Source organism: Podarcis tiliguerta (genome assembly GCF_965153285.1).
Source record: "Podarcis tiliguerta genome assembly, chromosome: 10".
In the NCBI taxonomy this organism is placed as follows: Eukaryota; Metazoa; Chordata; class Lepidosauria; order Squamata; family Lacertidae; genus Podarcis; species Podarcis tiliguerta.
This window is the reverse complement of record NC_139543.1, coordinates 43,620,616-43,640,879: the sequence shown is the minus strand read 5'-3', so window position 1 is coordinate 43,640,879 and position 20,264 is coordinate 43,620,616. Positions and strand designations below refer to the sequence as shown.

The 20,264-nt window shown below is 45.1% G+C and overlaps 1 protein-coding gene across 2 annotated transcripts; it reads left to right on the top strand.

Moving 5' to 3' along the window:
* The first annotated feature begins 2,994 nt into the window (after nucleotides 1-2,994).
* Nucleotides 2,995-19,640, top strand: CSDC2 (cold shock domain containing C2). 2 transcript variants are annotated; one of them, XM_083400399.1, is made up of 4 exons: nucleotides 2,995-3,071; nucleotides 13,072-13,315; nucleotides 14,108-14,230; nucleotides 14,472-19,640. In XM_083400399.1, the coding sequence occupies exons 2-4, from the start codon at nucleotides 13,140-13,142 to the stop codon at nucleotides 14,632-14,634; spliced, it is 462 nt and encodes a 153-aa protein (XP_083256525.1). In that variant the 5' UTR covers nucleotides 2,995-3,071; nucleotides 13,072-13,139; the 3' UTR covers nucleotides 14,635-19,640. The 2 variants fall into 2 exon arrangements, with proteins under 2 accessions (XP_083256525.1, XP_083256526.1); XM_083400400.1 differs by having other exon boundaries at nucleotides 3,066-3,175.
* The last annotated feature ends 624 nt before the right edge of the window (nucleotides 19,641-20,264 follow it).

The window sequence follows — 20,264 nt, the reverse complement described above, 5'->3', positions numbered from 1 at the left end:
CTAAGGCACGCGTCTCTCCTGGGAGTGACGTGGTGACTTGAGTGCCCACAGCCTCTGCGCTGCCCCAAACAGTCTGCCCGTTGCCTCCCCCTCAGCTGTAGGGTGGCTGAGTGGGAGGAGGCAGGCAGACTCCTTAGAGCAGCCTTTCTCAACATTTGGGTCCCCAGATGTTGTTTAACTACAACTCCCATCACCCCTAGCTAGCAATGCCAGAGCTCAGGGATGATGGGAGTTGTAGTCCAACAACATCTGGGGAACCACAGGTTGAGAATCGCTACCTTAGAGGCCCCGTGGTGCCCCTGCGGGTGGCTGGCCCTGCACCCCCAGGCGCCCAATCGGCTTGCTCCTCTGCTGCTAGATGGACCAATATTGTATAAGGTAACATAATTCATCATCTATTAATACACACACAGCCCTGTCGTCTGCCTTCTGTCTGCTTTCATATGCAACATTATGTACCAGGAGTCATGGGGAGACAGATGACAGGACTTTTAGTGCCCAAAGCAGACAAATTTAAAGCACTATATAACCTTACACTCTAAAGATGGCCTGAGTTGCCCACCCAATGGACATTGCTCCATAGTGAGCCAACAACATCCCTGTTCAGGTGTTTTTCCTGAGCATGATTGTCCAACTCATCTAAGGGATAAGCCTCACTCCAAACTATTTAGTTTAGATAAAAGGCAAGTAAGAGGTGACATGGCAGAAATGTATAAAATTAGGCACTGCAAGGAGAAAGTGGATCGATAAAAAGGTTTTTCCCCTCTCTCATAACACTGGAACTCATGGACATCCAACGAAGCTGAGTGTTGGAAGATTCAGAACAGATTTTTAAAAAATGCTTCTTCGCACAGAACATAGTTAAACTGTGAACCAGGAGGCAGTAATGGCCATGAACTTGGATGGCTTTAAATGGGGATCAAACAAATCAATGGAGGATAAAGCTATCAGTGGCTACTAGCTATGATGGCTAGACCCTGCCTGCGTGGCCAGAGGCAGTATCCGTCTGAATGCCAATTGCTGGAAATCCCAGGAGGGGAGCGTTGGTTCAAGAAAAAACACAGGCATATCATAGAATTGAAGAGTTGGAAGGTACCTTAAAGGTCATCTAGTCCAACTCCCTGCAATTCAGGAACTTTTACTCATATTAGATCCACTAAACTTAAGGAACCTAAGTTATTAATAGCCATTAATCTCCTTGAATAAAAGTTGGTTGAATACAAGCCTATCCCAGCTATGTAGGATCCCAGACATGACTATTGCATAGATGAAAAGCAGACTGGGCTCCTACACCTTTAATAATTGTGTAGAAAGAAGAAACCTCAGCTGGTGTAGTTTGTCATGCAAGGTTGATAGCAAGAATGACAGGCAGTTCTGGCTAGGGTGGTCAGATGCAACAAAGCTTCTGCAAAGAAGCAGGAATTGCAGAAGCTGTAGTTTTCTATGCAAACCACACCTGCTGGCATTCCCTCTTCTATGCAACAATTAAAGGTGCAAGACCCCTGTGTGCTGTTGCATCTGGCATGCTAGTCTTGGCTGCCCCACTGAGATCAATGAAAGTTAAAGCCTAGCTTCTATCGGCTCTGCTTCACATCTGCAGTAGCTCAGGCCTCTGTCACACCAGTCTTTGATTAACATATCTGTGTGGTGACCAGAGTACAGTACTTACACAGGTGCAGCATATCTCAATTCTGCAAGTCAAGTTGACCTGCCAAAAACCCTGTAGAGTTATTAAAGGTGCAAGCACCTCCATTCTTCTTTGTACTTGGTAACGTGTTGGTTGGTCCATAAGGGGGGAAAGCCAGCCCCAACTACAGTAAGGCAAGATCTTTATTGGGAAGAACCAAAGTTTCACAGAAATGTGGCAAGCTTTTGAATTCTCCAGAACTCTTCGTCAGGCAAGATGTTACACAAAATGGGGGGATGACGACAAAGAGTACAAAAACCAGGCTGACGTAATAATAGCCATGAGATCAACTGTTCAAGCTGCCTGCAAAGAAGGTGGGACTGTCTGGTGTGACAGGCAATGAAAGCTCCTGGGTGCTTCATGAAACTGGACTTCTGAAAGCTATGAGTAAGAGCCTGCTCTATGAAACAGGAAGCCCCTGGACTCAGAACTAAATCCCAGAGAGGATGCATCTTTTCAGGCAGCTAGTATTTGATTTAATTAGATGATCACTTGCCTGGGGTGTTTAATGTTACCGTTTTTGCAGAGCAGCTTTTTGGGTGCGAGTGTACTGTTCCGTCTGCTTTTGTGTGCTGCCTTTGAGTGTGTGAAAAGGTGGCTGGCAATATAAACAACAAAGGAATATGCTGTAGTAAGGAGGACCCTATGGTGACCAGCTACAAAGCAGAACAGGGTGGCCTTGAGCCAGTCTCTTAGCTGAACCCACCTCATAGGGTTGTTGTAAGGATAAAACGGGATGGAGGAGAACTATGTGCACCACCTCGAGTTCCTTGGAGAGAAGGTGGGAAACAAATTTAAAAATAAGAGGGGTTCTCCCTACCCCTCTTAAGAGCCATGCATTAGCTAGTGCAGCTTGTTATCCATGCACGACAAGACTCTTCATATTAACGCTCTCTCTCCTGTACAAAAAGGATTACCTCTGACAGATATTTCCTTCGGGAGTAACAGGGTCAGGGCACCGCTGGATCTGGATGGACAATTACTGTTGCACCCTTAGCTGGTTCCTATCCGGGTGCCCCCTCCAAAAAAACCAGAAAAAAGTCTTGCACCCTTCGGTACCACGGTGGAGACATTTTCACACGGACCCCCAGACATGGCGGTTCCTCGTCGGTGCCTGCGTTGCGAACCAGCGTCCATTGCGGATAACCCAGTTTCCTTTCCCCCTCCGTGTCTCTTTAAAGCGCGGAGCAGAAGTTCCCCCTCCGAATCCCTCCCACCTGCCTCCCTCGCTGCTCTCCCATCATCGCCCTGACGTCAGGAGGAGGGAGGCGTGTGGGTACCACGGCCTCCCCCGTGTTTAAAATTCGCCAGAAGGCTGCTGGTGAAGAGGGAGGAGGAGAGCGAGCAGAAGCCTGGCAGCAGAAGGAGCGCCGCTGGCCGCAAGGTAACTTCCTCCTCCGCGGGCGCGCAGGGATGCTTTGTGGATTGGCGCCGGAGCGGGAGGAAGGGGACAGATGGGAGAGGCCACGCCGAGGTGGCGCGAGGAAGGTGATGGAGCCGGCTGCCGAATGGTCTCGCGTGGGGTGTTCGCTTAACTCTTTTGTGTCGTGGCTCCCGGGTGGGGAGAGAAGGTCCTCTGGCGCTGGCAGCGGAGAGGCGTGTCCCGTCTGTGCGCGCCGGGCGATTTCAGCTGGGGGCGGATGGCTGTGGGGAAGGGTGTTTTCCGTGCAGGTGGTGAAGGCGAATAGCTGCCTGCCTGTATGGTAGCTTTTCTTTGCAATCGAAGGCTGGGGTCGCCTTTCTCGTCTCCTATTCCAAGGGGTGAGGGATCTGGTCAGGAAGGTGTGTGTGTGTGTGTGTGTGTTTAAATCTGCTTTGGCACCTAACAAGTTATAATGGACACGGCAGCAAGTCAAAGAAAGGGCTCGTGTGAAAGCAATAATTGAAGCTCAGTGATAGTCCTACAAAAAAAACAAAAAAACCTAAAGTAGTATTTGGTTTGCATGGCTTTTGATGAAGCTATCAGAAGGTGCTATGGTGGTTTGGAGTCCCCACCCCTTTTTTGGTCCTGCCTTTCTCGCTGGCTGCCTTTCTTCTTTTCTCTCTCTCCCACCCCCACCCAAATATCTTGTTTCCCAGTTCCAAGGATGCTTCTGTATTCAGATCATAAAGATGGCACTTGAATCTCATTGGATAATCGGCCTCTTGTATATGTGACTGCTTAACCAGAGCTCCACCAGAGGGATGAGACGGACTGTTTTTAGATAAGGGGATTGAGGCCTTGAAGAATGTAACCCAGGTCTTTTTGTTATTTAAAATTTATTTCTTGTTGTAGTTCTTTTTCACCAAAGAGGTGTCTGTCTGGAAATGAATAAGTTGATTAATGTTCTCAATTGCATGACACTATCACCACCAGTCTGGGAAGGAAATAGGCTTTTATGAGCATTGGCTAGATAGCCTTTGTATGGGGGTTTTTTTTTAAAACCCTGCTAGATACAAGTCTATGGAGAACAGTATAAGAGAGAGAATACATGTAACCTGTAACCTGCTTACAGGTAACCTGGAAATCTGTAACCTGGAGGAAGGATTCAGACCCTCTTTATGAATGTGGTTTATTTAAGTATTTCTGGCTGCTTGTAGTCTGTTAAGAATAATCAATATGTTACAGCAACCTCTTGAGCGGTGTGCTTTTAAGATGGGCATCTTAAAAATGGTACTCTGTTTAATTCTATAACTATGGGCCTAATAAACTAGTTGTGGTACAAAATCACGTTTACTAGTTCATGTGTATGGTCCCAGTGCATGTACAAACTGCATATGTGGTCAGGGACTATTCTTTGTTTCTAGGATGGGGCATAAACAACCTTTTGGATGTTGGAGTGCAAGTCCTATCATCCCTGGCTGTGGTGGATGGGAGTTAAGAGTCCAGCAATATCTCAAGGCCATAGGTTCACCTTCCCTCTTTGGGGGTTTGTGGTTCCATGTACAATCTGTATATCCATAGGGATTGTATGGTCTAGTACATGAAAATTGGGAGTGGGCATTGACGCCACAATCCGGCGGCTCCTTTTGTGCCCATTTGTTGTCTGCACAGTGCTTGTGTGAAAAGCCTTCTGGCCTGGTGAGTCCATAGCAAAAGCAAGAACATGGGAACTTCCTGTTCTGGAGCTCAGCATGTGCATACATTGACCGCTTACTCCAGCTCGCTTCCACTGCTGTTGTTTGAAGCAGAGTACACATGTAATTAGTCACAATCCATAGGTATCCTGTAGCTTCTTGAGAAATACTCCTGTTTGACGTGCTTTCTCTCAAACCAGCTTCCAGTCAATTAGAAAATGGAAGTTGTGGTTAGACTGAGGAGTTGTACATTTCAGGCAGCTGTTGAGCATGTGACAGCATCCAGGAACTGGAGTCAGGTGCAGGGAAGACAAATCAGGTGATGCACATTGGGTGGAGAAGGCATCCTCACCTTTTTCTCAGGAGTGAAAAGCAACGTTAAAAAATGACTTGAAAAGTAGAGGGGAGACATGACCTTGATGAGTTTCAAGCTGCTAATGTGGACATGGGCGGCGGGGGGGGTATCTGCCCCCCAATTAATAAAAATACGTAGCTGAGGTTCTGCCGCCTTAACAAAAGACTCCCCCCCCCTCAAATCCTGGTTACGTCCTCATAGCCTCAGTCTCTTAGCCTCTGGCCCTGCCCAGATCTATAACCACAATTTAAATTGCAAGCCTGTCTGAGTAGGACAGAGCAACACTGTCTGCCTACATAAGTTTGGGGTCAGTCTATTTCTGGAGGCTTACAAGCCAGAAAGCGTATTTTGTTTTCTATCTCCTTTATGGGCTCTCTCTCTCTAAAGTTTTAGGTGTGGCTATATATGGGAAGGTGCTAAGAATAAGTATGTGTGTTTATTTGGTGGAAAGGGAGAGGCTTCCACAAACCCCCTGCATAAATGAACACTCAGTTCTTGCCTTAAGAAAAATAGCAATTTTGTGATGTCTTGCATAGAATATTGAGGACACTTGATGGATACCAAGAGCCTAATGTGTATCTCTGAAAGGGGCAGACACTGGAAAGACTTCAATAAATTTCCACTTAAAAATGCAATTGAGGATAACTAGTTTAGGATGCAATGCTGGATGTAAGTTCAGAAGGAACACCACAGTGGGGGTGCATCTAAATACTGTAGATGTGTATAGCAGGCGTGAGAAATCTGTGGTCTTTGGTCTAATTTAATGTGGCCCTTAGTCTAATTTAATAGTGGAAAGGAGGAGAAAATGAAGAAAGGAGTGATAGAAAGAGACACACAAAACGGGTGGGAGAAGCTCTGGCCCCTTCCACTTTTTGTTCCAGCCCTCCCAGCTTCTGGCACTGAAGTTTCACTGATGGTACGTGGCCTGTGACAGATTACTCCAAGGGAACATGGCCCTCAATGGGAAAAAATATTCCACACCTTTGATGCATAGGAGTATATGGTTAGCCTCTGAGAAAGAAGACGGGAATCTTTCGGGTGGGAGAAGGCCCTCTTTTAAACTCAGATTTTGTGTGAGTATATGTACACACACTTGTTTCGAAAGAACGTATGCATCGATACACCACTCTTGCACCTTAGTATTAGACCGCGGGGGTGGTGGTTCTGAGCAACGAAACATGAGTGTGCTTTCTGGCAGTTCGATTCCCTTCAGTCTGACAAGATATTTCAGGTATGTAAAAAGGAGAATTGTGGGATTTAAAGATGAGGGGCCTGAGAGGAAAGAAGGGATTGGTCTGCGGGACAGCTTATGTTAATCAAATGTGTATGTAGTAGCTTAGCGAAAAGTGCCATCTGAGAGATTTGCTCTGCCTGCTGCAGTGGTGGCAGGGCTGGAGGGAGTCTGGGGCTGTTCTCTATGTAAGGCATGTCCACTGGGACTAAGGAGGAGGAGGAAGAGCAGTGTTAGAAACTGGGATAGAAAAACTAGGAGCCAAATGGCTTCTGGGACCTGGGTTGTTGGGCGCCAAAACAGAATGTCTAGTTGCCAAAATAAGGGAGGGGGGTTGGCAATACTTTTTATTTATTATTTTGATAAGCATGAACTAATACACAATTCACATAAGTCACACATTATTCACACCACATTTTTAGCAGAAATTGTTAATACATGTTTAATTTGGTGTTTACAATATTGCCTATGCTTAACATACACTTCGAGGCTTCAGATCACATACATTTCAGTAGTTCTTGAGTGTCAACCAGATGCAGAAAATGGCACCCAGACTTTTTGAGGTGCTCACAAATGGAGAATCTTTAGGAGCAAAATGCGCCCAGCGCCCTGCTAATTTTGAACCTGGAGGAGGAGGAGGTTGTTGGCTGCTGCCACCCAGTGGACTGGTTGCAAGTAAGAAGATGGGGGCACTGGCTTGAGAATAGGCTGAGGTGGGCAGGGCAATGTCCAACTTGCCCTAATGGACTTATCTCTTAATACTAGCTAGCCTGTGGGCTGGGAAGCATCTTTCAGAGTTCAGCAGCCTCTCTTCAGCCTGAGCATTACTGCTTTGGAATGCTGAATTTAAAGTAAAGTAAAATAAACCCAATAAATCAAATGGCATTTAAGAATAAGCTGAAAATGATGCTTTATTATTTATTATGGCAAAAGGTTTTGGAGACCGCAGTCCTGTATACCAGGTACATGAAGAGTTACAGTCCTATAGGCACAGGGCTAGGGGATTTCAAAAAATAATTGTTAACACTGACATCCAGGCATTGGTAAGCCAGCTATGTGTAGTGTAGCTAGAAAAACCTTTGTCTTGATTAAACCTCAAGTTGTAGCACTGAATGTTTTAATAGCAGTTTTCCATGCAGTCTCCCTTATGAAATTCCTTTGTTCCAGTATGGCCACCTTAAGGTCAGGTACAGAGTGTCCTGACAGGATGAAGCTTTCCTCCCACTGATTTTATTTATTTATTGCCATTTCTGATGTTAGAGTTGTGTCCATTCCTTTGTGCAGAGACTGGCTTGTTTTGCTATGCATCGTTGGCAGGAGGGCATTGTCTGCAGACGATGGTATATATCTAATGGGAAGATAAGCAAGAGAATGAGCCTGATGTCGGTGTGGATGGCTTCAGTAGGTTTGGCTATAGTGTCGCTAGATAGACAAGGGGACAGAGCTGGCATCTGGGTCTGCTGTTCCTATAAAATGATACAACAAAAAATCACCTTCACAGAACGTTTCGTGTTTTGAAGTGTAAGCTGCTGAACAGCTGATGAAGAATGCTGCAGTTCTGTGCTGCCTTTTGGATGGCTTGTTGCATTTATTTTCTCCAAGGCCATCGATTGCCAAGGGCATAACTTCTGCAGTTTGTTTTCGTGAAGTGGTTTGTAGCTGGATTGCAGTCACGATGCACAAATCTGCTTCACCATATTTGAAATCTGGTATCCAGAATAGTAGAACCTGTGACTTTGGCTTTCACTTTGAGTAATGGACTAGAATCCCCTTTCTTGGCCTGCTTGTGCCATATCACAGGCCTCTGCTGCCATGACCTATTCTTACTTTTCACCTTTTATTAATTGTGACACCTGAAAAAGCTCAGGAGGCCTTGCATAGTCAGCAGGACTTGTCTTGAAACAGACACCTTTTGGGGTAGAATCTGTGGTGGTTTCATGATGGATTTCAGATGGTGACTTCCATACGCAATGATGAAGACTGGTAATGCGTGTGGTGTCTCTAGGCCTTTATAGCTGGTTGCCATCATGCCTTATCTGTGAGTTCCCCAGAGCATCTGGTTGAGGGACAGAATGCTAGATTATGTAGACCAGGCCTCTGAGTGGTCCTCCAGGTGTTGCTGCACTACAGCTTCCATTAGCCCTTGCCAGCATGGCCAACGGTCAGGGATGATGGAAGTTGTAGTCCATCAACATCTAGAGGGCCACAGGTTCTCCACCTTGAGGTACTCCTTTGTTCCACCCACAATGGTGGTTCTTGTCATCTTGGCACCCTGGAAAGAGCTGCTATAAAATGTATTTTGTTAGCAGTAGTTCAAGGGTTTTTGAACAGGGAAATGAAGTTTGGTATGGGACAAAATGAAAATATATTATTTGGACGCCAGAGTTTGATCTTCTACATTCTTTTACCTCCTCTCACATTTCTTCTGAATTTCCTAATATAGTAGGCCTGTTAGCAGACTTACTGCAAGACAGCGTGATTTCAAGGGATTAATGAAATAGTTCTGCTGCTTTCTAAAGCTGCAAAGTACTGTAGTTATTGATGCCAAGTGTTACTTCTTTTCATCCTGCTAGCCTGCCGTTTAATCCATTGGCTGTAAATATACAGAGAGTGAAATCACACCCACAGAACAGAATGATGGATATCTCTTCAGGGATGACTTCTGACTACCTGCCAGGCCCCTTTGTTCCAGTAGGGCTACAGTATATGGGCCTACAAAATCCACTTGGATAGCAGTGGAAAGCCATTCCACTTCCTGTGAATCAGAGAATGGCTAGTGACCATATACAGTGGTACCTTGGGTTACAGATGCTGCAGGTTACAGACGCTTCAGGTTACAGATTCCGCTAACCCAGAAATAGTACCTCGGGTTAAGAACTTTGCTTCAGGATGAGAACAGAAATCGTGCTCCATTGGCGCAGCGGCAATAGGAGGCCCCATTAGCTAAAGTGGTGCTTCAGGTTAAGAACAGTTTCAGGTTAAGAACGGACCTTTGGAACAAATTAAGTACTTAACCCGAGGTACCACTGTGCATCCAGTTCCTAGGTATCCACAGCACTCATCCTTTCTTCGGAAAAAGGACTAGTGGGTCTAAAGTGGAGTTGGGACGACTCCTCTTAAAGACAAAACACAGTTTCTGACATCCTTTCTGTCATCCCTGCTGAGCGGAGACCAAGCCTCTTACATTGCACTAGCTAGTTCCTGATGGGTAGGTCTACCCACCTGTCACTCCTTTTATGTCCAGTGATGTCAAGTGACTTGATTTCACATGAAGGATTGAGAGGAGTACACTCCAGATGCACTCTGATTCTCCTTTCCAGCTACTGATAGATTTTGGTACTTTTTGAATCCGCCACCTTTCTCTGTTGTCAAATTCAAATATAGTGCTTAACTCTACCAGCAGCTAGAAAGGAAATTCTTCCTCTGCAGCTTGACCCTGTGGGTTTATCTGTTCTGTGCTTGATGCCTTATGACATCAGGTGATAGACAGGTGGATAGAAGTGGGTATAGTTTAGGCCCAGGGTTTCCAAACGTGGATCTCCAGCTGTTCTTGGACTCCAGTTCCCATCGTTCCTGACTACTGGTCCTTCTAGCTAAGGATGATGGGAGTTGTACTTGAAAAACAGCTGAAGACCCAATTTTGGGAAACCCTGGATTAGGCTAAATAGAGAAGCTTGGTGAGCCTAATTATGTTTGCAGACTGGAGGTTATCTGGCCTTAGGCCTGTGTTTGGTGCTGAAATACCCTTGGTCACCATGATGGATGACATATGGCAGAAGGACTGGGCAGAGGTGGCTTTAGGGTACTGTGACTGATTTGGCTGCACTGGTTGCTGGCACTGCAACAATGATGGAGAATGGAGGGCGAGAGGTAGGGGTGGGTGGGTTTGTGCCGAATTTGAGCATCACACAGGACGCAGCTGAAATTTGAGAGCCCAAAGTCTGCCACTGAACAGGAGAATGTGACCTTGCTGATTCTACTGGATCTCTTGGTGACTTTGATACCACTGTCCATGGTATCATTCTAGGTAAGCTGTCCATGGTGGCGGTGGTGGGGTGGCATTCCTTTGCAGTGGTTGTGGTCAGATAGATAATTCCAGAAGACTGGGCTCGGGAACAGGCCTGGCAGTTATACCATGGGGTCCCACAGGGTTTCAACTTCCATGCTATTTAACATTTCATTTGAAAATAGCGAGTGAGGTCATCTAGATATTCCTAGTGAGGTGCCATCAATATTTCAGTGGCATCCATCTCTTTTTCTCCTTTTCATCTGACTCAGGTGCTGAATCAGTGCTTGGGAACAGTAATGGTCTGGATGAGGGCCAACAGATTGAAGCTCAGTCCCGACACTCTGGCTTGGAAGTGCAGCTGATTCTACTTCACTTCTGAGCCCTGTGCTTACCTGAATATAAAGTATAACTCTGCAACTGATCAGATATTCTTCTGAGACAAAACTGATAAACAGAAGTGCATAAAGAATTGGTCAAAGGCAACCGTAAATTTAATTTTAATTTATGTTTTACATTTTTAATATGGAATACTTTGTCATTGTAATCTGCTTTGAGACCTAGATGGTGAAAGGACCTGGATATAATCTTTAAAAATAAATAAAACCAGCTAATAATTTACAAGTGAGAAACATGGAGGCTGATAAGAAATTAGCCCAATGCCAGCTTATCACAGAACATTTTTGGACTTGTGATTTTACTTCCTGAGTGTTGGAAGCCCTTGTACTGCAAATTGCCCTCGGCTCTATTCCTAGATGTTAGAGGGCTTCCCCTCCTTGCCGTTGGCTCTGTAGCTAGTCTTAAACTGGGTGGTTAAATACTTAAGGTCAGTGGGAAAGCATTTCGCTCTAAAATCAGTATTTGGTTCTGGGCTTACTTAAGCAGGCTTAAAATGCATATACCGTATGTTCTGGGCTTTCAGTGTCATGTTGCAGGTTAATGATTGAGTGGTACTGGAGAGTTTGAATTTGAAACATGTGCTTGATTTCTATATAATTTTAATATCCCATCCTTTTTCCAAAGAGCTCAAGGCCTCAGACACAACTCTTTCCCAACCCTAGTTTTATCATCTCAACATTATAGTATGGAGAGTGAGGTTAGGCCCGAGAGTTGAGTTTCATGGCTGTGTTGGCATTTGAATATGGGTTTCCTGGTCCTAGTTCAACATATTAACCACTACGCTATGCTAGTTGGCCATATCAAGCGGGGTCAGTCTTGAATGTATGCATAGAAATGAATTGACATATACACAAGCAATTACCATTTGTTGGAGAGCCTACACTGAGAGTTGTAGTCCATCAAGGCATCGGGACGGAGGCGGCTGGCCTAGAGCATTTAAAAAACACACTACCACTGACATTGCATATTTAAGGTCATTACATCCCAGTTATCTGTATCCCCTTATTGCTCTTGCCTTCTTCCCCTATTGCTATAGGGACTAGTTTCTGAGTTGGCCAAGAGGCGTTCTGGTGAATCTGTTGTCTTTTGCTGCCCTAATTTAGTCCTGATCCCTGGTTAGGAAGCTTGCATGATTTCTCTGTGTTCTACTATGGCATTATGTAAACACCCATTTTGGCGAGTGAGAAGGAATGCAAGTAAATAGGCGCCTGCTGCTAACCAAATAGCTGAGCGCTTAAATCCCCGTTCTTTTGGCTTAGTGACAGGTCTGTGCTCTTTGAGTCAGCTGGTTTTCCTCTCCCTCTCGGTCTGTGTCTCATGCACACCCCTAAACCTGCTTAGTTACCTTTCTTTTCCTGGCCACGTATTGCTGTTACTGTAGCATCACAGTGCCTGCAGCATCCTTCCGTTTTTCACAGCAGGGTGGGCTGGGGGACCACAGGGGAGCACAGGAAGAGTAGACGATTTGGGCTTGTGAGATCACTTGCAGAAAAATAATTCCTTTAGCCTTGAAGTGACAGCTCACGTAGCAAAAGGAGAGAAAGCAAATGATGTTATAATTCCCACCAAAGATTAGCAAGCTAGATATTTGGAGGATAATACTGGAGCCATAGACGTCATGCAGCCACCTTTTAATTATCTGCACAGTTCTGTGTGGTTAATTCATATGCTTAAATAAGCCTGAAGCATCTGTGTTGCAACTGCATCTAAAGGGGGGGGGGGTTTCTTTTCTTTTGCAGTGTGGTGGTCAAAAGAGACAAACCCGAAACGTCATAGGAAGTGCCAAAAGGTAGCATTGTGTGATGAAATGTAATTATCCAAACTGAGCTGCAGCATTTTTATCTCTTTTAGAAGTGACATTAAAATGGTCTCTGAGGTTGGGCTGATCTGATCTCAAGGCTAGGAAGGTGGAAGTGGTGTGTGTGTGTTCAGCATTGCAGGCTTTCTACCAGGAGTGGCCAATATGGTGCCTGCCAGACATAGCTGGACTCCAGCTCCCATTCTCCTGACTCGTTTACCATGCTTGCTGGGGTTGATGGAGTTGGGAGTCCAACACATACTGGCTACCCCTCCATTAGGCAGTTGGTTATGATTCCAGAAGCTCTGTGTGGCTGCCTTTTCAGCCCCAGCCTGCACAGTTCCTCCGTCAACTAGTTAGAACTATTTATTCCACTCTGAGCTAATGACAACATGGACACAAGTTTTTAAGTACCCTAGAATGCTTCTTTGGAAGTCTCCATAGACCATTGTCTTGGAGCCCACAGACAAGCTGGTGGCACCACTGTCGATCAGTTTTTCCATTACTTAGGACTCTTCTTTTTCTGTTTGCATGACAGGTTGATCCCAAAGGCTGAGAGTCGTTGATCACCTCTTTCCTGTTGACATACCAGAGGACAGCCACACCATGTCATCTGACCAGACTTCTCAGTCCACTGTGCCACCTCTCCACTCTCCAAAGTCACCTGTGTGGCCAATTTTCCCTTTTAACAGAGAGGGAAGCCGGATCTGTGAGAGAGGTGCCCACCTTCTTCGGGACTTACCCAGCCCACTTCCCACAAAAAGAACCAGGACATACTCTGCGTAAGTAACCAGACTGTGCCACTAAGTTAGGAATCACCAGGGTCATTTTTTTCCATTCTAAAATTGGTTAACAGTTAGACTTTGACAATGTGGAATATTGGGCAAGGGGGCTTGGGGAGAGGAGGAATTGAGTTTTTTCTGATTTGTACACATTATTTGATTGTGGTCGATTTCTGACAGAGTTCTTTCAGACTTTGATGGAAAGTGGTAGTGTGATAAGACCACGATGACACTATTTTCTGATAACCGGTTAATTCCATGTCAAATAGTCCTATTGAATAATTTTGTATTCATATCCCAGAGTTTTCTGAGCAGTCCTTGGGACAAACTATGAATCTTGCAGTTCATGAGCAATGCTACCCTTTCTTGGACCCCATCAATTGTACAACATGTATGGCTTTGAGGAACCTTACTCATCTGGACTAGAGTTTAAACATTTTGGGGGGGAAGGGGAAGAACTCTAAAGCAAAGTAAGAGTTTCCTTACCAACAATTCACTCTTCTAATTCGTTCCTAGCTATGGTGGTTGTTGAATTGAGAGATGTTAAATTGTGCAAGTTGCTTTTTAATGTAAGTTTTTTAAAAAATGATATCCTGTCAGATTTCAAAAAAGTTTTTGAGGCTTTGCTAAATTTGTATAAAATTTTGTTCCATCTATAGTCTGGACTGGGGGGGGGGGGAATGGGAGCCTTGAAACCATGAGGTTGTGTCGAAAGGTAACACATGAACATTTTCCTGGCTGGAAATGGCAGTGTGGTTTAGACTGAGTCTCAAACCTCTTTCTTCTTCCTAGGACGGCTCGTGCTTCCGCTGGTCCTGTCTACAAGGGTGTATGTAAGCAGTTTTCACGCTCCCAAGGCCACGGCTTCATCACCCCAGAGAGTGGCACAGAGGACATATTTGTACACGTGTCTGAGTAAGTTCCATGGCTGCAGAGCCTTTAACATCTTATGTTATGATGCAAGTATCTCATGTCTGAACAGTCACTGCTCCTTTCTCTCTCCCAAACCCTACTTGTGTCAACAGTGTCATTGTAAGGACACATTTATGGAGGAGCCCTGTTACCTGGATGTTGATAGATTTATTAATAATAGCGATGACGAATTAAACAGAAAATTAAGAAACTGCTGAAATGTTGTTTACTTTTTCTTTTTCAGCATCGAGGGGGAATATGTTCCAGTAGAAGGAGATGAGGTCACATACAAAATCTGCCCCATCCCACCAAAGAACCAGAAGTTCCAGGCTGTGGAGGTGGTGCTTACCCATTTAGCTCCACACACAAAGCATGAAACGTGGTCTGGCCAAATCATTGGATCGTAAACTTCTTTTTGAGCCTGCAGGACAACCCCACCAAGGAGGTGGGGTTGAATGGTGTGGTGGGTGGTGGAACTGCTGGAGCAATGGCAGAGAGCCCAGGCTGGCAATTCTTGTTTGCAGTGTGACATGTTGGCATTTATGTTGTCTTTTCTAAGATTTACCTTTTGGTTTGTAGCTGTGCTTTTTTTTTTTCAAAATGGCAAGCAGGAAGTGGAAAAGGGTTGCTGGGTGGATTTTCTCCTATGTTTCGTGAGCTCATAATTGTACCTGAATAGACAAAGGAAGAGCTCTCGAGTTTTTTGGGGTGTGTCTTTATCCAGAAAGGCAGACTTTTATTTGTCGCGCCGCTACCCTAAATGCATTAACAAAAGTCTTATGTATTGTCCTGCTCCATTTAACAAATTATCCCATTGCTGGTCCCAGGCAGTCCACCCAGGGGAGTTTGCATTAAGCTCTCTTGTTCTTCTCAGCCAGAGTAGGTATTAAGAGATGCAGTAATATTTTGTAGGGGGGGGGGGGACTATTGTACATTGCCTAAAGACAGTGTCTCCCAGAGCCCCACACAGATTGTGCCATCTTCAGAGACACTTGTAGGTATGTGCTTTTTGTCCCATCTTGTCCCCGTCCCCAGCCACCTTGCCCTGTGTAAGGGAGGGACCACATGACTTGCACTCCTCTCCCTAAGCCCACCGTTGTTGTTGTCTGTTGAGATCAGTGGTTTGGCTACCACAGCTAGGCAAACTGTGGCAACCGGATTACTGGTTTGGTGACAGATGCTGCTTCTCCCCCACCCCCCAACACCCCCCCCCCGCACACATAATTGCAAGTTGGATGTCTAGTATCTCAAGGGTGTTCTGTAGAGAGCAAGTAGAATGCATCACTGAAGAAGCAGTTTCTGAAAACTATCAGGATCCATGAAGTCCCTCTCTTGAGTGGTATTCACAACTGAATTTGTCAGATCTTTTTCATATGGCACAAATAAATTACTTTTCTTACTCAGTCCCCTGACTGAACCAGGAGACAAGAATTCAGGTATTGGGGATTTGCGGTTAACTGGGCACTGGACATGATCATTAAGGTGAACTTGCGATCATAAGCTGTCTTGGAAATGTCAGATCCTGTGCTGCTTCTATCTGTCCAAGGCATGATGTGAGTTACTTTGTGGCAGAAGCGCTGAGTATTAAATTCTTTGGTATTATGCAGCAGTTTAGGTACTTAATCCTTCAGTTAAATGATGAATACACAATATTGTGAAAACTGCTGGTCTGTTCTCCGTGCCATTGATACAGGTTTACTTCAAAAGCAGATCATTCTGAATGCTATGTTGCAAGGAGTCTTTATTCATTTAAATTCCTGTTGGAATATTCCCCCCTTTGGCAGATTCTTTCCAGTGGCTTTTTGTAAGAGCAGAAATCAGGAGCCGAGGAGCCGGGAAAGAGTGTATGTACGTGTGTGTGTGTGTGTGTGTGTGTGTGTGTGTATGAACACTAGAACAGGTTTTCTCAGGGTAAGGTGATCATTTGCTTGGATGAGAGGTACACAATAGGGTGCCCTTCAGTTGTTGTGGACTACCACTCTCATTAGCCTCAGCCAGCATGGCCAGTGACCAGAGCTGATGTGAGTTGTGGTTCAGAACACCTGGAGGCACTGTGCTGGTTATCCCTGCCTTAGGCATAGCCAGTTAGCGGAAGGCTAGACATCCTTTTCAGTGTTGCAAAACATATTCCTACAAAGTCTAAGAATGGAATCTTCCTGCACTGGATTACACAAGCCAATTGAAAATCTGCAAATAATACTTGACCCGTCACTATAAGTTTTTCCATTCTAACTGGACTCTGTACTCTCCTGCGCATAGCAGTGGTTTGTTCCAGAAGGCCCCAGTTGTGGCAGTATCTCGTCCCCAGGTTGTTTCACTTACCAGATTTCTTGATGTGGTGATGTGGTGGTAAGGAGTGTGTGGTACGGACATACAAGCCCTGCTCAGACATAGTCATGGTCTTCCTGCCTTAACTACTGAGATTCTCTCTCTGCCCCCGTCCCCAATCCTGTTACTCCTAAAGTAAATGCAGCTGCACTCTCTGATGGCAGTGCAGTGTCTTAATTTGCAACATAATGCAATGCCAGAAGAATCAATACATGTATCATTTTCCCATTGGTTTCAAACAGAAGGTAATAAGTTGGGGGGGGGGGGCTGACTTTGAAGTCTTCGCTATTAGACTATTACCCTGCTGACATTACATTTCCCACATATATTAAAATGTAAGTCCCCTCCGCCCCAAGACATTTGTCTTGCTTAAAAATAATGCAATTTAAAAAAATACTGCAGATGAAGGCATTTTGCTAGAAGAATAATCTATTTTGACATTTGAAACGGAATAGAGCCTATGCGATGCATCTGATTTATGATCTTGGGCAATGTATGGTGGTTCCTGGCTGTGTATATTTGCTTTGAGAATAGCATTTTGATTTTCTCCATCTCCAGAGATGTAGGCTTTAGTATCGTCTGCATGTGTTTGCGTTTCTGAGTGTTGCAGATCATGTTTCCTCAAGATGGATGTTTGGACGTTCTCCTACTCTTCCTACTATTATCCTAACCTGTACATTTTGATGGCCCTCTGTGTCCCTAGTTCTGTAGTTAATGAGGGTCATGTGCACAAGAGATGGAGGAATCGTGTATCAATGACAAGATTCATGGGCCAGTAATTGATAATGGGCTCTAGTGGCATTGTCTCTAGTTATGTTTTGGTTCTTGTCCAGCCTTCCCCAACTTTTACTTCTCTCCCCAGGATATACAGGGTCATGTCTAAAGCACAAACCTGATTTCTAATAGATGTTCTGAGTAGAAAAAATTTTCCCAGGATAGGGTGTGCATGTTAGGAATTTGCATGGTGTCAATCAGTTGCTAACCTCATTTTGAACAGTAGACTGACAAGTCTAAAGCTTCTTGGGCAATATCATATCAGATGTTGCTTGACCTTGCAGAGGGGGCTGAACATGCATCGTAAAACTTTTGTATGATGCACCAGAAGTGTACACACCACTGTTGTAGGAGCTAAGAGGGGTGATTAAGTGGCGAGTATGCACGTGAGTAGCTTAATTTGAGAGTTGGAAGGAGCTTGGTAGATAGAGCCCAAGGTATGCTGGAATCGTGAGAATGAGACTGGTGTCTTCAGAGTCATTCTTTTTGTACTTGCAGTGCATCTTCAGAGGCTTTCATGCGGTGGCGTGTGGCCGTTTACTGCACACCTGTCCTCTGTGGTTCACATCTCTGGGACTTCAGTGATCGTTGGTCCTCTACAGCAGCGTTCCCCAACCTTGTGGTCCAAAAACAGCTGGAGACTCACAGTTGGGAAACAGTTGCTCTACAATATAGAGCAGACCTGAGGAACCTTTGGTCCTCCAGATGTTGCAGAACTACAACTCCCTTCAGCCCTAGCAAGTATGAAGGACGGGGGGAGCTGTAGTTCAGCAACATCTGGAGGGTCAAAGGTTTCCCACAGGTGTGCAGAATTTGCATACTTGTGTGCTGGAGTACGACTGTGCAGCCAGCATAGACTGCATACTCTGCAAGAAACAGGTGTATGTAATGGCAGCCTGGTGTTCTCTAGCATTATAACATCATGCTTTTTTCTTTCTTTCCAGGAGCACTTCTCATGTTTTCAGTTTAGCACTACAGTGTCAAACTATGATCACAGGAAAGTCTGTGCAAAGATGCCCAGAGGGGGAGTATTTCCCTCCATGTGTGCTGACAATGCTGGAAGATTAAATGTAGTCCTGTTAGAACACTGGAGTTATATCCAGACCATACACTTAAAAGCACGTGGCTTCCCTCAAAGAATCCCGAGAAGTATAGTTTGTTAAGGGTACTTGGCATTGTAGTTATGTGAGGGGGAGACTGCATTTCCCAGGATTCTTTGGAAGAAAGTGTATGGTGTAGATGTGACCTGAGTAGCTTCCAGTTAAGCATGTGGGCTTTGGTTTCTAAATGAAATGAGGACTGGCCCTCCAGAAGGAGCACATGGTCAGATGGATATGTCTAGAATGGTTTGGGTTCATCTACAGGTTAAACGAAATCACGAGTCTTTCTGGAACAGACTGAGTATTGCAGGTATATTTTTGAATATACACCCTACATCTAGAAAAGAGCGCATTGTTGAGAGGTTCTGAGCTAACCTGCCCCTGATGTGCTACTTTCCACATACAGGGAACCAAAACAATGACACCACCTCCTTGTACCTACTTTGTTGAAGGAACAACCTGGAAACTCTGACAATGTGAATTTTCTAAATCTGTAGCATACTATTGCGGACACAACCATGTGGTGTGGAAATAGCACTACTCAAAATGGCTGCCCAACTACATTCTAGGGAGGGTGTTGGTTTTCTCTTGCTTCTGAGACTAGTTCTTTCCAAGTTCTAATCTGTTTGGTTATAGAAACATTCTGTGTCCTCCTTGGACTAAAAGGACAACATCCAAAACTATGTGTCTTGGAGCCAAATTGTACAGAGGGGCTTCCCCTCTCTGTATTTGAGATAAAATGAGAGTAGTGAGGTGTTTATTTTAAAGGCCTTTAAAACTCAGATGCATGTGCTCTTGACATAGGCATAGACATTGGGGAAGGAACATGTTTTAGTCTTTCCCTCCCAAGGTGAACAAACAGTCCAATGGAGGAACGAAGCAGGAAAAGGAAGCAATTTCCCATGGTGCATCCAGACCCCCTTGTGTGACCTGCTTCCTGTGACAGCCAGAGGGACTTCCTGCTGCTGTTCTGCTTACATTAAACACCAGCAGCTCCTCGCCTCTGCCCCTCCCCTTGAAGGTGCAATAGCAGTGGAAGTGCCACAAAATGGCATCTTCTCTCTGGGAAAGCTTTTGATTCTTTCTGAAATAATCTTTGTTACCTATGGTGTGTCTGTGTTTTTACAACTTTTGGTGTGGTCCTTGCCTGTCTGACCCCGTGTTGACATTTGTAACACCGGCAATAAACCATTAAAGTGACTTTCCCACAAGTCTCTCCTGTTTTTGCGTTTTTCCTTTATAGGGCGGTTCTTTGGTACAGGAGATAATACCAGAATGACGTCACAAAATCTGGATCTAGGGAATTGGGTGGCTAGTCTTCAGGTGTCTGATTGCTCTGTTCAAGACAGGTGGAAAGACTGATCAGCATGGGCCATATACTCTGCCCAAATGGCACCTTAGGAAAGATGTAAGGACTCACCTCTCATCTAAAGTCCTTCAGGCACTGATGTCTAAGCATGTAGGAGGCTGTTCCGTGGCTGACCACCTCCTGTTAGGTGGAAGATCTAATTGGGATTGTAACTACACTCCACTAAAGGCACTCACAAGCCTCCTTGTAATTGGGAGCCCCATTTGTGTAGGGTTCCCACGATCCCTTTGCAGACCTCCCTGCTCAAGCAGAAACTCTAGTGTTGGAGGGCAGCATGTGTGCACTTGCCCCTCCTGCAGTTAGGCCACATTCACACCATACATGCAAAGCACAATATCACTTGAAACATTCACCGCTTCCCCCAAAGAGTTCTGGAAGCTGTAGTGCCACAATCCCTCTCCAAAGGAACTCTGGGAATTTTATGGGGAAGATGGGCCTCCCAACACTCTCAGCACCCTTGGCAAAC

What these genes read in the sequence shown, in the direction of transcription:
- CSDC2 (XM_083400399.1), top strand. Translation starts at nt 13,140, where the DNA reads ATGTCATCTGACCAGACTTCTCAGTCCACTGTGCCACCTCTCCACTCT. An exon ending in AGAACCAGGACATACTCTGC is followed by an intron (nt 13,316 to 14,107) that starts GTAAGTAACCAG and finishes TCTTCTTCCTAG; the next exon opens with GACGGCTCGTGCTTCCGCTG. An exon ending in ATATTTGTACACGTGTCTGA is followed by an intron (nt 14,231 to 14,471) that starts GTAAGTTCCATG and finishes TTTCTTTTTCAG; the next exon opens with CATCGAGGGGGAATATGTTC.